The 18017-nt window shown below is 39.1% G+C and overlaps 1 protein-coding gene across 5 annotated transcripts in view; it reads right to left on the bottom strand.

Annotated features, from left to right (window-relative positions):
- Positions 1–18017, bottom strand: part of FAM168A (family with sequence similarity 168 member A) — a 213300-nt gene that overhangs the window by 117833 nt on the left and 77450 nt on the right. For all 5 annotated transcript variants that reach the window (XM_056795003.1, XM_056795005.1, XM_007491011.3 and 2 more), the window contains one exon: positions 1688–1775. In XM_056795003.1, the coding sequence (XP_056650981.1) occupies positions 1688–1775 (88 nt within the window). The remainder of the gene's footprint in view (positions 1–1687; positions 1776–18017) is intronic.

Genomic DNA, 18017 nt, shown 5'->3' with positions numbered 1-18017 from the left:
CATTTACTTGCTGTGTGACCCTGGGCAAGTAATTTAATTTCTGTTTGCCTCATTTCCTCAACTGTAAAATGGAGATAATAATAGCACCTACCTCCTAGAGTTGTAAAGATAAACTAAGACAATAACTGTAAAGCACTTCATAAAGCCTAGCAAGTAGTAAGTGCTATATAAATGTTAGTCGTCATCATCATCATCATCATCATTATAGCAACAGGTCCAATTGGATAAGGCATGGGAATGGTTCTGTTATATCTAGATAATCTTAAAAATGGATAGATAGGAGAAGAGGAATGCATGGGGGAAGAGGGAAAAGCAAGGTTAGGGAAAATTGTCTCATATAATCAAGGTGCCCAATTAGACATCTATAGAAACAAGAAGGAAGTTTCAAGGAGGGGTTAACACTTAAACCTCACTCATCTGAACTGTTTAAAAGAAAGAAGAACACACACACACACACATATATATATACATATATATGTATATATGCATGTGTGCGCGCACACACACACACACACACACACCACAGAGTTATAGAAATACATTTTACTCAACAAGGAAATTAAAGGGAAAGAGGAGAAAGTGGAGTTAGAAGGGTAGATTAAGGGAGGAAATAATTCTAAACAAAACAAGCTCTAAAGATATATGAAGATATTTATAGCTCTTTATTTTGAGCTACGAGAATAGCTCAATGGCTAATGGGAATCTGAGGGGGTGCTCATTTTTTTTTCCAGTTTATGTTTTCACTTTATTGTAACCCTGTAACATTAAATAACACCATTAGTTAGAACTTGAATTACATATAAACTGTAAAAGATAGGCATGAAATACATGGTACATGAACTGAACATTGTCCCCTAAGCACAAGTCAGAGAGTACATACAACAATCTTATTAATATAGCCATAACAAAAGAAATTTCCTTAATGAAATTGAAAAACTTTTTCTGAGTCTTCTGCATCAGTAAAGGGAGTTCAGCCTAGGACTCCCAGAAATCGCTACAGCAGTGATATCACAATTTTGGAAATACACACACACACACACACACACACACACACATACACGCAGAGGAAATGGACAAATAAATTATGGTATATAAATATAATGGAATACTATTATGCTGAATTATTAACATAATGACTAATGCCAAACAGAAGGTTTTGTATCTGGTGTAACATGGCAGTAGGTAGTTATTGGAGTTTATTGAATGCTACACTTTAGGAAAATCACTTAGGTTGCTAAATGGAGGATGGAATAGAATGAGGAGAGGTCTAATGCAGGAAGACCCACCATTAGGCTACCGTAACAGAGCAGGCACAAGGTGACAAGGGTGATGGTAATGTCAGGGGAGAGACGGGTCATATTTGATAGACATAGCAAAGGTGTAATCAATAGACCTTAGCAACAGTTTAGACATAAGGTGGGGATGGGAAGTTGAAAGTAAAAAAGCCAAGGATGATGCCTCTTAGATTGAATACCTGAAAGACTGGGAGGATGATGGTACCCTCAATAGTACCAAGGAAGGTTAGGAATAGCAAAGAGTTTAGGGAAAAATATAATGATTTTAGTTTTGCACATGTTGTGTTTTAAGATATCTACTAGACAATCGGCATGAGATGTCTGAAAGGTAGTTGGAGATGTGGGATTAGAGGCAAAGGAAAGAGATGAAGTTCATTCCTAAAAACACTTACCTGTGTAGGCCATGGTCTTGGGGTTACCATAGGGAGCCCCAGGTTGGACAGGGCTGTAAACAGGGTTCATTGTGGAAGACTGAAGACCCTATAGGAAAAAGGGGGGAAAAAAGTTCAGTATTTGAATCAAATGTGCTAAAAACAATCACAGTCTTCTTTATAGGCACATACCATACAGTTAACACAACCCTTTCATATTCACTCTCTTGCTAGAACATGGGTTGACAACTCATGTTTCAATACTGTTTTAAACTTTACAAATGCTTTCTTCCCAACAAAGTTGTGGCACAGGTAGTATGAGACAAATCTCTTATTTAAAGATGGAGAGGTACAATTCGGAAACAAATTATTTGCTCAAAGTCATACAACTTGGGTGAGAACCACAGACTCAAAGCTATGTCTTCTAATTAAATAAATAACAAAAGTTATCCAAAAGTTTAAGTGAATTTTTTAAGTGAATTGTTAAGCTTAATGCGACATCCTGTATTTCTAGAGTACTTACAGTTTACAAAGTGTTCTCTTCAGAACAACCCTGTAGTATGTGATGAAGGATGGAAAGGTTTGCAATTTGCAAAACTGTGCAAAAACTGAAAAGTGCAAACCTAGGTATGATTGACAGTGGCATGTGACCAAGGGCCACATGGGAGCCTGAGCTGGAGGATCTGGGAAGACTCCATCTTATCCCAATGTACTTTTTCTTCTGGTCTCCTGAGGAAGTCAAGAGGAAGGTCTGAAGAGGGATCTGAAGAAGATTTTCCCTGTGTTGAACTGAGGAAGGGTTCCTGTATCTAGCTGCTGGCAGCATTCAGTCTCACTTGGACATCAGGACTTGCTTGGACATCTAACAATAGATCTTGGCTCTAACTGTTTTTTGGACCCATTCTGAGTAAGATTTGGGAACTTGGTTAAGTTTTAGTTTGGTAACCTAGTTAGCATTGTTAGTTCATTTTTTAAATAAGAATAAGCATAAGTAAATCCCTATGTCCTTATTCCTTTCCCTTCCAAAACAATAAAGTAGATTTTTATATGTTTTTTCCTTTTGTGTTTCCCTTTCTTGAAAATCCTATCCTAACAAGTATCAGTTAAGTAGGATTACAGAATTTAGAACTAATATCTAATATAGTCCTAATATTTAATATAGTCCATTTTATATATGAGAGAGGTATACCTAGAAAGAGGAACTGGCTCACCCAAAATCAAAAAGCTAATAACTAACAGATCATAATCTGAACCCAGGTCCTCTGACTTCAAATCCAATTGGTTCTAGTTCCACTAAACTATGCTGCCTCTTTTTTGAAACCACAGCTCCCTTTGCATGGTTTTAACTTCACACTGATGATTTAACTCTGCCATGACCTTTATTACTCATGACAAAAAAAAAAAAACCCTGGAAACAAGAGCATCTATTACCTGACAATGAAAATTTGATCACAGATTATCATCTACATTGCAGAACCCTTAAGATCTCCATGACTGAGCCTCTGTGAAAGAGCCCAGGTAAAAACTGTAACCCTTTTAGGATGACAGAGAAATAAATAAAGCATTTATTTAAGTCATTACTATTTTACGATTACCAGCCTTGAAGTCAGGAGACAAGGGTTTGAACCCTGGCTCTAATAGTAACACAATAGACCTCTTTCACCAACTGGAATCTCAGCTTCCACTGTAAAATGTGCTAAAACTCTTTGTATTGTCTACCTCATGTGTTGGCTCTAGGGAAAAGAGATTGGTAAACTTCTAAGAACTCTAGGAATGAAGGTTAATGTTCTCTACTGATTTATGAAGAGTTCGGGAAAGAGATGGGAAAAGATAGGCCCAAATCAGAAGCAAAGGACAGACCCAAAACAACCAAGTATTTGTAGCTCCCTCCCACCCCTCAGCTCAGAGTTTTGCCCATCCTCTCACATTAGGGCTCCTCTATATAGACTGGAAACTGGGATTCAAAGAGTCTACATAACTCAATCATGATTGTGTAGCTAGTAAGAAGCAAAGCCAACATGTTAATCCAAGCTTCCTGGTTCTTTTCACTCCATAAAATCTTCCCCTTCATACAAGGGCAACTGATCCATTAGGTTGCTAGGACAGTCTGTAGAGAGCTGCTAGAGAAAGGAAAACCTGGAATTGCACTTCTTTTAAGAAAAACAAAATAGAGATTTTCAAGTTGCTTCCACCTCTCTGGACCTTCATTTCCTCCTCTGTAAAATAAAGAAATTGAAACAGATGATCTCTAAGGTCTTGTCTAATGCTGACATTCTATGCTCTCCGAGTCCTTCCAGTTTTAACCTGTGCTCTAGGGGCCTTTCCTGCAGTTCTGAATTATCCTAAGCACCTAAGGCTACACATGAGAACATTCAGTTTTCCCCACTAGAGGGAGTAAAAGAGCCTGATCAGCTACGCCTCAACCTGTAGACCTTTAACAAAGGTCCTTAGATTGCCACCTGCTGAGCTAATCAGGCCCTCCAGTTCCCAGCCAAAGGCCCTTCAAGAGGGGATTGACTCTCTGTGTTGTCCATTTAATGGCAAATAATTAAGTGCAGCCAAAGCATCTTCTCTTCAGGTTCCTTAGAGAGAACACAGGAAATGTGTAAATTGGTTTGGTAACTCTCAATTAGACAAGTACTCCTTTAATTATCTTAATGAAGCTCATTTTCAATCTCTATACAGTAAAAGAAAAAACAGACACTGGTGTTTATTAGACAAGCCATTTGGCTAAAAACCTACAGCATCCAGGAATGCGCGTGCACCCACACACATGCAAATGCATGTGCACGCTCACGTGCGCACACACACATACACACACACTTTGAAAAAGGAGGGAATCACAGAATTTGAGGGTGGAAGAGGTCTTAAAAAAAGATTAGATAAAAAGAAGTTAACTGAATTCTAGACCAGGTCCTCTGATCCCAAATCTAGTTCTATTTCCACTAAATTATGATGCTTTCTTATAAATATGTACTATTAATTATTCTCACAGGATATAGTGAAGATGAACACTAGACTTTGTATCAGAAAGGATAGGGTCACAAAGTCCTGGGTTCAAATCCAACCTCAGACATTTAACAGGTGCTCATCAACCTCTCCAGATATAACAGCACCTATTCTCACAATGTTGTGAGACTCAAAAGAGATACTACTATATGTCAAATGCTTTACAGAAGCTTTAAGCACAAGTTATTATTATTATTCATGACTATTATCACCTCTAAGTATTTTAGGAAAACTAGGGAAGTGAGTTTCCCTACCTTGTCAGAATGATGGTACCACAAAAAGAGCATTACTTTTCCTATCAGAAGATCTGGACTCTGGACTGGAGCTCTGCTACTTACTGTTCAGAAAGCCTGAAGGCTTCCCTCCCTTCCTTTCTCTGGACATCAATTATGTTCACTTAACTGAGGGGCTTAGCTCCGTGGTTCTCAGTATGGTCTGTGGAACCCTGAAGATCCCTGAAACACTTTCAGGGGATCTGCAAGGCCAAAACTATTTTCATAATAATATTAAGATGTTATCTCTCTTTTCCAACTACCCTTATGTAAAGGCTGGATTTTTTCATATACTTCAAAACAATACGGCATATCAGAATGCACACAGATGTAGACTGGAAAATTCAGATGTCTTCAATTATGCCAGACATTAAAGAAATTGCAAAAATGTGTAAAATAATGCCACATCTCAGCAAATATTTTTTTTGTTGTTTTGGAAAACAGTTGGGCTTTGGGTTTTTTTCCCCAACAAGTTATGTTACCAATGTAATGGGTTTACTATAATTATTTTTAATGAATTAATATTTTAAAATTTTATCAGTTTTAATTTCTAATATGATAAATATAAATAGATATAACTCCCACATACAAAAGGCCTTTGGGGTCCTCAATAGTTCCTAAGAATGTAGAGGGATCCTGAGTTCAAAAAGTTTGAGATCCAATGGCCTACCATCATAAGATTTAGAGGAGTAAAGGAACTCTAGAGATTATCTAGACTCAACCTCTCATTGTACAATGAAGAAAATGAGGCCCTAAAGTGACTTTCCCAAGGTCCCACAGCTAATAATTATCGGACATAACTAAACACAGATCCCCTGACTCCAAGTTAAACATGCTTCCCAATACACCCTTTCCATCACCAAACTCCCTCCTAAGATAAAACCACAGAAAAGGGGAAGCATGTCTTAAAATCTAAGGAAAGGTGATGAACAGGTCTAGAAACAAAAAAGGCTGGTGACAATCCCAGGCTGGTAATGAACCCAAAGTGGGCTTTCTAAGAGGAAATGATAAGAAAAAGTTAACGGCTGAGTCCTGGGGTATCTGAGCTGAGCAATAGAGGCCGACGTTAAAGGTAAATCTGAAGCCAAGGTTCCTGTGCCCTCTGCCCTCCATTTCACAAGAGGAAAAGGGCAGACAGTCCAAATTCAATGCAAGCTGGTAATGGGAAGAGGATGGAAACAGAAATAGATAGCAAAGAAGAAAGTCAGTTTTCTAGTATTAATTGTTTAAAGATTTCATTTCCCTCTTAAAGTCACAAAATATTAGAGCTGGTGCATGAAACATAGAATATAAAAAGTCAGGCCTAAAAGGAAATTTAGACCATAGAATGTTAAGCTGAAAGAGACCCGAGAACATAAAATGTCTGTCAGGACTTTAAGACATGCAACTATCAAAGTTGGAATAGCTCTTACAATAATAAAACAACAACATTAATTAAGTTCTTTCTATGTACAAAGCACTGTGGTGTTGCTAACGCATATACAAAGTTTAGATAAGTTGCTATTCCTGTTCTCAGGACCTGTAGTCTGGTGAGGACTTGAACACCAACAAATAGGTAGAATATATACTATACCTAAATACAAACAATTACAAAACACAGTTCAGAATGGGGGCCGGGGGGGGGGGGTAGAAGAACAAGGGAATAAGGGGGCACGTACTTATTAAGCACCAAGCATTGTGCCAAGCATTATGTTAAGCATTTTACAAATATTCTCTCATTTGGTCCTCACAACAACCTGGAAGGTAGGTGTTATTATCATCCCCATTTTACAGATCAGGAAACTAAGCCAGAGAGAAATGAAAGGACTTGTCCAAAGTTATATAGGCTACATTTGAACTCAAGTCTTCCTGACTCCAAGTCCAGATCTCTATCAGCTACTGTCCACCTGACTGCCTAGAAGAAAATAGTGAAGGCATAAATCAAGAATGTTTTCCTGAAAGAATAGCTAAGAAGTACATGAACTGGCAGATCTCAAAGGAAAAATTCCAAATGATCAATAGGTATATGAAAAAAATGCTCCACTACTAATAATTAGATAAATACAAATTAAAGCAACTCAAAGGTTCTACTTCACATCCATCAGCAGACTGGCAAAGCAACAAAAAAGGAAAATGATCATTAGTGCCAACTTAGGGGAAAAAAGGAACACTGGTGAAGCTGTGAAGTAAATGGGTAAAGATATTCTGGATTAGTAATTTGGAACTCCACTGCCAAAGTCACCAAACTGTTCATACATATCCTTTGACCCATCAATACCAATAGGTCTATAACCTCTAAGAAAGCAAAGGGAAAAGAAAAATACCAAAATATTTATAGAAACAACTTTGTTGTAGCAAAGAACTGGAAATGGAGGGGATGTCCATCACTTGTTTAATGCTTAAACAAATTAAACTATATGGATGTAATGGAATATCACTGACTCTTAAGAAATGACAAAAGGTAAAGATTAGGAGAAATCTGGGAGAAATTGTATGAAGTGATGCTGAGTGAAGTGACCAGACCTGGAGGAATAATTTATACAATAAAAATCACATTATAAAGAATACTTTTTGAAAGATTGAAGAGCTCTGATCAATGCAATGACCATCCATGCCTCTAGAGGAATGTTGAGGAATCAACTATACCCACAGCTCTGGAAATAGGAGGTTTGGGCTGCTAGTATAGAATGAAACATTAACTTTTGGATGCAGCAAATGTGTAGATTTCTTTTGCTTGATTATGCTTAATTATGAGGAAAATTGTGAGGTCTTCCTGCAGGGGAGGGAAGGCAGGGAGAAATTCAGAGGGGAAAACAGAGGTAGTGATAAGAGTTGCCAAAGAAAGAAAGAAAAGAGATACAATACAGAGAAATGAAGGACATTTGCAAGGAGATGGACAAGAAGGCTTTGATAATAATGTGCTGAATTTATTATATACTTTAAAAAGAAAAGCAAGATATGATTGGCATTCACATTTTCACATATGAATCCTCTTTACTGTTTGTACTTCATATATGGTAAGGTTCATAAAATTCAGAATAAAAAATGAAATTTAAAAATAAAGAATGTGTAGGAATCCAAAAGGAGAAAGACACACAAGATACAGAGGACAGTGTGAACCAAAACACAGACCATATATTCTAGGGTCAGAAAACTGCCCATTTCTCTGAAGGGTTATGTGCTCGGAGAGGAGTGCCAGGAAGTAAGGTAGAAATGATGCAAGTTGTGAAGGACTTGGAATGCTGGACAGAGGAGTCCAAATTTTCCTTGATGGAATGCTGAGAATAGGTATATACCATGATCAGTTCTATGCATAAGAAGATTTATTTTGGCATCAATTTAAACATTAAATTGGAAGAAGAAAAAATATATTTATAATCGATAGTTTTAAAGACTGACTATTCCAACAATTTGGCAGTGGGTACGTAGAGAAGCTTGGAGAATAAAATACACAGGCCCAGATAAGTAACTGAATATGAAAGAGAAGAGAGATCCAGAAGAGTAAAACATAAGCCTAAGGTTACAAACATGGGAAACACTAAATGGTAATGCTCCAAAGAGAAATAGTTAGTTTGAAGGAAGGAAGAATACATGAGTGGATAAATATATTGAGCATGATTTGGAACACAGTTTGAGTTTTAGTGAAAAACATCCTAGGAAAGATATTCTGGAGGTTAAAATTCTTAACCTTTGACAGATGGGTAAAAACTATAGGCCCTGCCATTGTGGACCTAGAAACCTCACTGCATAAAATAAACCACATAGGACTGTCATAAAGAAAACAACTTAAATCGAAATATGGTGAACAAAGATAAAAATACAAACTCCCTAACCCTTACTGGAGGGAGGAGAGATAGGTGTCTGGAGCTCAGGCTCTGAAGGTGAAGACTAGAGATCTAAATTTGGGAGTCTCTGCACAGAGACAATATTTGAAGCCATGATTGTGAATCAGTTTGCCAAGAGAGTATTGAGAAGAAAAAACATGAAACTAAGAGCTAGAAGGAAATCTCTAACCCAAAATATCAGAGCTGAAAGGGCCATTAGAACCTAGAGTATCAAGATTGGAAAGGGCCAGCATTAGAGACCATCGATATGAACTCCTAATTGTGAAGAACTCCACATTTTGTGGCGTCTATCTCCACAATATCTCCAGAAAATGTTTATGCTTCAGTGTTGGTATTCAGTATGGTAATATTACTAAAGCTCTAATTCAGGCCCTCATCAACTTTTACCTGAACTCCTGCAAAGAGCCTCTTATTGTCTCGCCAAATCAAATGTCTTCTCACAGACACCAAAGTTATTTAATTAAAGCTTAGGTCTGATCATGTATCTATTTTTCTCCCTCACCCTAACAAACTCCAGGAGCTCCCTATTACCTCAAGGATCAAATTTAAAAGTTCTATTTTGAATTTACATCTCTTCAGGGCCGCTAGGTGGCTCAGTGGATAGAGTGCCAGGCCAATAGACACTTCCTAGTTGTGTGACCCTAGGTAAGTCACTTAACCTCAGCTGCCTAGTCCCTTACTGCACTTCTGCCTTGGAACCAAATACATGGTATTGATTCTAAGATGAAAGGTAAAGGTTTTTAAAAAAAACAAAACTTCTTTACAATTTGTTCCCTTTCCATTTTTATTCATTCATTACTCCTTTTTCTATACTCTGCAAGTCAAACATTCTGGTTATATCACACACACACACACACACACACACACACACACACACACACACACACACACACTCTATTTCCTATCTCTGTGTCTTCCTCTGCCTTCATCCTCCTAATTTCCTTCAAGACTCAATGCAAGTGGCCAGGCTGGAGAAGGCTTTGAATACCAGAGGAATCTGAAATATCCTGAACAGACTTTTGAAGCCTTTCCATATCCTCTTACTATTACCTTCCCTCTCATAACCACTTTGTATTCATTTTGAATATTCTATATGTATGCTGTCTTTCCTGTTAAAATGTAAGCTCCTGGAAGAATTCCATGGAGACTGGAACAACCTCCAGGAAGTGATGCAGAGTGAAAGGAGCAGAACCAGGAAAACATTGTACACAGAGACTGATACACTGTGGTACAATCGAAGGTGATGGACTTCTCCATTAGTGGCAAATCAATGTCCCTGAACAATCTGCAGGGATCTAAAAAACACTATCCACAGGCAGAGGATAAACTGTGGGAGTAAAAACACTGAAGAAAAGCAACTGCTAGACTACAGGGTTGGAGGGGATATGACTGAGGAGAGACTCTAAATGAACACTCTAACGCAAATACCAACAACATGGAAATGGGTTCGAATCAAGAACACATGTGAAACCCAGTGGAATCGTGTGTCGGCTAGGGGAGAGGTGGGGGGCAGGGGGAAGAAAAGAAAATGATCTTTGTCTCTAATGAATAATGTTTGGAAATGACCAAATAAAATAGTTTAAAAATAAATAAATAAATAAAATAAAATAAAATGTAAGCTCCTGGAAGGTGCAGATTGTCTCTCTTCTGTGTCTGCATCCTCAGCACCTAGTCGTACCCAGCAGATCGCAAGCAAGGTCTTCAGAGATTCTTGTTGGCTGACTATAAAACACTAAGATTCACAGTAAAAATGAGCTGCCTGGAGTCATCCATCTAGAAATGGTATTAAACTAAGGCCTGGATTAAGGCTTTTTAACTACTCAGTCAATAAAATATATTGCTTGGTAAGCCCTTGATACGTACAAAATATTGAGGAGAAGGGAGCAGTGAAAAGGGAACTTTCGAGCCAGAGCTCCTTTCCTTAAAATCAAAGACAACTTTCAAGCCCTCAGACTGTCACCACGTTCTTTGTCCCTAGGAAGGAGATGACCAAATCTGGCAGAGTTTTCTTGTTTGATGGAGCTTGGGCACTTATCCAAGAAGGCCTTTATTGTGATGAAACTGAAGAAAAAAGGGGGGGGGGGCAGAGGAAGAATGGGGAGGGGAAGGGACTAGGCAAGCCAGGGAGCAAGTAAGATTCGTGCCTGGCAGGCCCAATAATTAGGAAGGCAATCCTGATGCACTGGAATAGAACAGAAAGGCTAAGACAGAAGAAAGAAGGCAATTTAAGGAGAAGGCTCAGGATCCCTGAGGAACTGCCTGTGTATAGAATATGAAGCTTAAAGGCACAGACAGTTGGAAACCAAAGCAGGGGTATGGGAATGGCTGCTAGAATGACCCTCTCCCCTCCCCCAAACCTCTGCCTCTCCTTTGGCTGAAGTCGATGTTTTGAGCTGGTGTATGATAAATTTCACCAAATACAAACTGAAGAACACAGGTTCCCACTTGCACCCTCAAAATCTTCACCTCAGAAATGAAATGAGGAAGTGCTTGGGACAGATAATCTATTGTTTCGCTGGCACAACAAGGAAGGGAGGTAAGTCCCGAGGAGCTCTTGCTTACAATACCAAGTGCTCAACCTTCTGCACTATGACTTTCTGCCTCTGACCTCAAACAGCATTTCATCTGCACCTCTCTAATATGTCATAATATTAAAATGATGCTGGAAAAAGAAGTTGGCCAGTCAGACTTAAGAGATACATAGCCTAAGTGCTACGTAAACAGCTCCCAATTTTTTTTTAACACAGGTCTCCATTCACTAGGTAGTCTCTCTATGGAGAAATAATGGAAGGACAAGATTTCAATGGGGTAAGAATGGTGTGGAGAGAGCTGCACATGTGGAGGGAGCAATTCTAATGACAAGATGACAAATACAGAATGGAAAATTATAGTTATCTGTGCTGGTGTCTTCTTAAAGCCCTCTGGACTGTGAGCCAGGGGAGGGGCCTTGTCTCATCCAAATTTTATATATTATTCCCCAGCACCTGACATAGAGCCTTAAGAAATATTTAATGGATGAATGAATTCAGCTTCTTCATTGGATTCCCCAGCTCCAGTGTCTTCCACTCCATCATTTCTGTACATAGAGTCAGATTCACTTTTTTCTAGTCAGTCTCTGAACACATTACTCATGTGCTTTGCCCATGAACCTGCTATTATTCCCCACTGCATGAGGAAAAAAATTCAGCGTCCTTAGCAAAGCATGTGAGGCCCTCTGGGACCAAGCCTCAACTCCTTCTCTTAACCTAAGCAAGAAGTAAAACATTTAGTAACCCTTTAAGTCCTATATGAATGTCAAATCTATCACCATCATAACAATTATAGAAACATGCTCTGAACTCCATTCAAAAGTAGACAACTCCATTTCTGATGAGAACATTTCTGCCTTGGTTCTTTTACTCTTTTTCCTAAAGTCCTATTCTCTCTTTCCTTCCATTCAAACTCTGCAAATTTCAGCTAAAGTATCATGTCTCTTAATAAAGCCTTCCCTGACACCAGAATATGCCCTATTAGTCAAAGATGTCGAAGCTGCTCCAAGTCAGGAGTGGTCTATCTCTTCTCTAAACTTAAAAAAAATCAAAGAATCATAAAATATTAAAAGGAATTTTACAAGGAAAAGCACAGAATGGAGAGACAAACAGAAGTCTGGGAGGTTGAGAAAGATCTCAGCTGCTAAGGACAAAGAAAGAAAGGACACATGCCCTCTGCCAATAATACCAAGATTTCTTTCCAAAAAGTATTTACTTGCAAGAAAGAAACAAAATCATACCTGTTCTAAACATCCAATGGAAAGAAACAGAGAGCGGTCAAATGGAAAAGGGTCCAGAGTTCTAATGGCCACTCTGACAAATTTCTACCATATGCTCTTGAGAAAGTAACTTGAGAAATCATCTTGTCCAGTGGTTCTTAAAGTGTGGTTTGAGGATCCCTTCAAATTTCTAACACCCTGTAAAGTCATAATAATACTAAGATATTATTTTCCTATTAAAATACTCTTACCTTTTTTAACTACAAATCTATGTGAGGTCTTCCTATACTCTAACCAAAACAAGAGACTAAATGATCAGATATAAGAATTTATCTTCCAGGAAGCCAACGTGCAGAAATATGTAAAGTAATTCCACTTGTCTAATTAATTTGTTTTGAAAAATATAGTTACTGTGCATTTGAAATTGTTACTTATGTTATAACATGTAATAGCTGTGTTATTGTTTTGAAATGAAGAAGTACTTTAGAATTTGATCAGTTTTAATTTCTATATAGTAAATATCAATATCTATAACCAATATAAACAAAAGCTCTTTGGAGCCCTCAATAACTATAAATGTAAAGGGTTCCTGAGACCAGAAGGGCTGATTCAGTCCAACCTACTAAATTTAACAAATGAAACTAAGGGCCCAGGAAAGTGACTTTCAAGTAAAAACAGCTACTGAGGCAGCTAGGTGGTATAATGATTGAGTGCTAGACTTAAGAGTCAAGAAGACCTGATTTTGATTCATGCCTCAAATACTTCTTAGTTGTCAAACCCTGGATAATTCATTTAACTTCTCTCAGCCTCAGTGTCTTCATCTACAAAATGGGAATAATAATTATTATCTACCTTACAGGGTGGTTGTGAAGATCAAATAAGATTATATATGCAAAATTTTAATAAATGTAATGTAATTTATAGATATATTTATATATGTAATAGATATATTACACATTGAGTCTATATGTAAACATATGTAACATATGTAAAGCTGTCTGAAAGCCTTAAAATGTGATGTTAATATTAGCTAGTATTTTAATAGCTAAATAGCAATGTGAGAACTAGAATACAAATCTACAGACTACTAGACAGAACTTTCTTTCACTACGGTATACTGTCTAGGCCTAAGTTTCCTAAAGAGTTACTCAACTGTACTCAGGCACTTTTATGTTATTCCAGGACTGAGGGTGGTAATTAACCTGGGCAAAATCCCCCATGGTGGTCTGCACTCAAACAGCAGGCCACAAACAGAAAGGCAGAGGACAACTCATCGTATCCTGAGCATACATCCAGTTCACCAGGCAAAGATAGCCTGACAGTTCTACACCCCTCTATCTGTCACTGAAAGCCCCCCCAACAGGCTTCCCCCACACATTTCCATTTTTATTTCACATTACTGCCCTTCACACATTTTCCATCCAATCAAACTGGACTCCTAGCCCATTCCCCATTCACAGCATTCCATCTCGCACCACTATGGCTTTGCACATGTTGGAATATACAAAGCCTTCGCCTCTTTCTTTTAGAAGCACCAATTTTTTCAAAGCACAGCTCAGATGTCACCTCTTCCATGGTTCTATTCTGATCCCAGAAATGACTTTATATATACTTTATATTTACTTATACATGCTATAGCCTCCTGATAGAATGAAAGCTCCTTGAGGCCAGGAGCTGTATTGTTTTCATTTCTATACTCCCAAAACCTTGTACCTAAGCATGTAATAAATCCCTGCTGCGTTCAATTACGCGTCCTGCAGAGCAGAGTCCTATTGTGGGGCACAGAGTCCTCCTGCAGTCTGCACAGGCTGCTGGAGGTTAGGGTTCTACAAGAACTAGCCTGCGTTAGCTGAACGACCAGGAAACATATGGCGCAGCATGAAAATGAGCCACCAGACTCGGAGTAGGGGCAGATGGGGGTGCGGTGATAGAATGCCAGACCCGTGGTCAGGAATGCTCTTCTCGAGTTTAAATCTGGCCTCAGACCTGCACTAGCTGTATGGCTCTGGACAAGTCACTTCACTTGTCTCTTCATCTGTTAAATGAGCTGGAGAAGGAAATAGTAAACTTCTCCAATATCTTTGCCATAAAAAAAATTTTTTTTTAAAACAGGATCACAAAGAGTGAGACATGACTGAAAAATGACTGAAGAGGAAATAGTGCCCAAGCAGGGAATGAGCCATCATGAAGACGCTGAAGGAATCTGCAGGCGATGTGCTGAGAGCAGGCATTTATCAATACAAACAAGACAGAAACATCAGGAAGAAATGCATTATACATCAAGAAGAAGTAAATTATACATCAAAAAATGGAGGCACAACCTCCAGCCAGGCTTTTGTGTTGTACACACTGTGGGATGCTGCTTCCACAGCAAAGTAAAACCTACTGAACTAAACTCCGTGCCTTCCCCGGGCTGCCTATCCCCCGTGACTTGAATGGACGCCCCGTCTCATGTCCACCTGAAGGATCACTGCCTTTCCTCAGGCTTCAGCTCAGGAACCACCTCTGAGGGCCCTTTACTTTCTCCCAGCTGCTCGTTCCCTCTGCGTCCTCATTGTACCCGCTGGTCTGTGGATATACTGTATCCTGACTTCCCCTGTACTTTTAGTATTTAGCATAGTGTCTAGCCTATAGAAGATGCCTAATAAATGTCTGGGATGCAGATTTTGAACCTTCTTTCCCATCTAATCCCAGCTACTGTCAAGGTGAAAGTGTTGCTCAGTATTACGCACTGCCCAGCATGGCTAGTGTGAATTGCTTGGCAAATGTTTCATTTGACAAATGTTCCTTGAGAACAGGGGATGAGTTGTTGTTTTTAATCCTCCACAGCTCAGAGCATAAGACTGAGCACATATGTGATACCCAAGAAGACATCCCAAATTGTCTTTAAGTTATATATAAGTCCTATATATAGTCTGGTCTCACAGTACGCAGAGTCCTAAGCCTTTCCAAGCAAGAAGAGGCCTTTGAACACAGGCCTATGATTGCTGCAGGATAAAGAGAAGAGACTCTATTAGAATCTGGTTAGACAGATCTAGAACCAGCTGAAGGTCGTCATTGGGGTTTAGTGGTTTCATATCAATTTGGAAGAAGGTCTCTGGTGGAATGCCCAAAGATCTGTCGGCCATATGTTCTTATTGTTAAGTCATTCAAACGTGTCCGACTCTTCATCTCCCTATGGACCACACTGTCCAGGGGTTTTCTTGGCAAAGATACTGCAGTCATTTGCCATTTTCTTCTCTAGAAGATTAAGGCAGAGGTTAAGTAACTTGCTCAGGATCACAAAGCCAGTAAGTGTCTGAGGATGGATTAGAACTCAGGTCTTTCTGACTCCAGACCCAGCACTCTATCCACTAAACCATCATCTACCTGCTGACCATGTACCCCATGTAACATTTTCCCCAACAATTAGAATAAAGGCATTAAGGGTCTGGTAATTCAAATTTGCAGCGAACACAGAACGAAGAATGATAAATAAAATGCTGAATTACAATCAGGGCCCAAAAAGATGCCGGCAGGCTAGAACACTGGGAGGAATCTGAAATTAAATGTAAGGAAGAGAAAGTCTTTTGTTTGGATTCAAGCTATGGACCTCACAGGCACAAAGGTGGGCATGGCTACAAGACAGTGTGTCTGGGAAAGGCCTGGGGACAGGTGTAGTGAGTGGCCTATCTGCTCAGCCCGAGTCAGCAGTGTGACCTGACAGGCAAGAAGGCTCAGGCAGTCACAGGGAGCATTACAAGAAATGCAGCAGCTAGGCCTAGTGATGTGACCTAGAGTATACTCTGTTCTGATCAAACCCATGCAAAATACGATATTTACTTCTTTCTTTAAAAGCTCTTAGAATCAAAACTTTGTCTTAGTATCAAAATGAAGTATCAGTTCCAAGGCAGAAGAGCCATACAAGCTGGGCAATCAGGGTTAAGTGACTTGCACAGGGTCACACCAACCAGGAAGTGTCTCAGGCCAGATTTGAACCCAGGATCTCCCATCCCTAGGTCTGTCTTTCTATGAGCCACCAAGCAGCCTCTTGTATTCACTTCTAAATGCCACCTCTGAGGAAGAACATTGATAAGTTGGAGATTGTCCAAAGAAAGGCAACCAGGACGAGGGATAGCCTTAGATTCAAACCCTATGGGCATCTGTTGAAGGACTCCTGGGTCTGTATCCCAAAGAGATCAGAGGTAAGGGGAAAAGGATCCACCTGTGCCAACATATTTTAGCAGTTCTTCTTGTAGTGGCAAAGAATTGGAAACATAGCAGTTGTACATCACTTGGGAAATGGCTGAACAAATTGTGCTATGTGGTTGAATGGAATACTATCACACCATAATGAGAAATGGAAGAGTTCAGAAAAACCTGGAAAGACTTCTATGAACTGATGCAAAGTGAAGTGAACAGAACCAAAAGGGTTCTGTATACAGTAACAGAAATATTATATAATGACCAACTGTGAAAGACTAAATTATGATCCAAAAGCAAGTCTTCAACATAACCACAAGGGACTCATGAGTCACAGCCAAAGAAGTGTGATGCAGATCAAAGCAACTCATATTCCACTACATTTCCTTTGTGAGATTTCTATTGTATGTATGACATGTGTCTTCTAGCATGACATAAACAGTATGCATATATCTTTCCATGAGTAAGAATATAAACTGTATCAGGCTATTCATTGCTGGGATGAGGAGTAGGGAGGGAGAAAAATCTGAATTTTAAAATGTCAAAAAAATTTTCCTATATGTAACTGAAAAAAAATTTTTAAACAAAAAAAAATAAGGAGATTTAGGAGGAGTTTGATAGCTGCCTTCAAGTATTTGAAGCACTATCTCATTGGAGAGAGATTAAGTATATTCTAGATTCAGAAGACAGAACTAGGAATAACAGACAGAAATTGCTCAGAGATACCTGATAGAAAGGGGAAAAATCCCTAACCATTAGATCACTTTGCTATCTCAACTTCCTAGCTTGACATCAAGAAGTTGTGGGGAGAGCCAGCCAAATAGAGACAGAGAAGCCCCGAGTCTAGGTAATGGATCTGGGATCAGACTACCTTGAAATCCTTCTCTGTTGCCAATTCATTCATTGTGTTCATTGTGTTGTGATTCTTCACAGCCAAGAATATTGTGTATGAGAAGACTGAGAATGACTAAGTTAGAGAGAGATACAAAAGAAGAATGGTCAGGGCTCAAAAAGTAAAGTCACTGCCCACCCCTCGAGGACTAAAGGTGTTCAAGTAAGCCTAGAGAACAACTTAGGTAAACTGCACTGGGGCCCCAGTATCAGGGACAGTACAGAGGCTGGGCCTGGAGTCAGGAAGACATGAGTTCAAATCTGACCTCACTTATTAGCTGTATGACCTGGCAAGTAAATCACTTAACCCTGTTTGCCTCTGTTTCCTCATCTGTAAAATCAGCTGAAGAAGCAAATGGCAAAATGTATCTTTGCCAAGAAAATCCCAAATGGGGCCATGAAGAGTCAGACATGACTAAAATGAC

This window comes from Monodelphis domestica, chromosome 4, assembly GCF_027887165.1.
Source record: "Monodelphis domestica isolate mMonDom1 chromosome 4, mMonDom1.pri, whole genome shotgun sequence".
NCBI lineage: Eukaryota > Metazoa > Chordata > Mammalia > Didelphimorphia > Didelphidae > Monodelphis > Monodelphis domestica.
The sequence above is the reverse complement of the archived record's forward strand: the minus strand, read 5'-3'. Positions and strand labels throughout refer to the sequence as shown.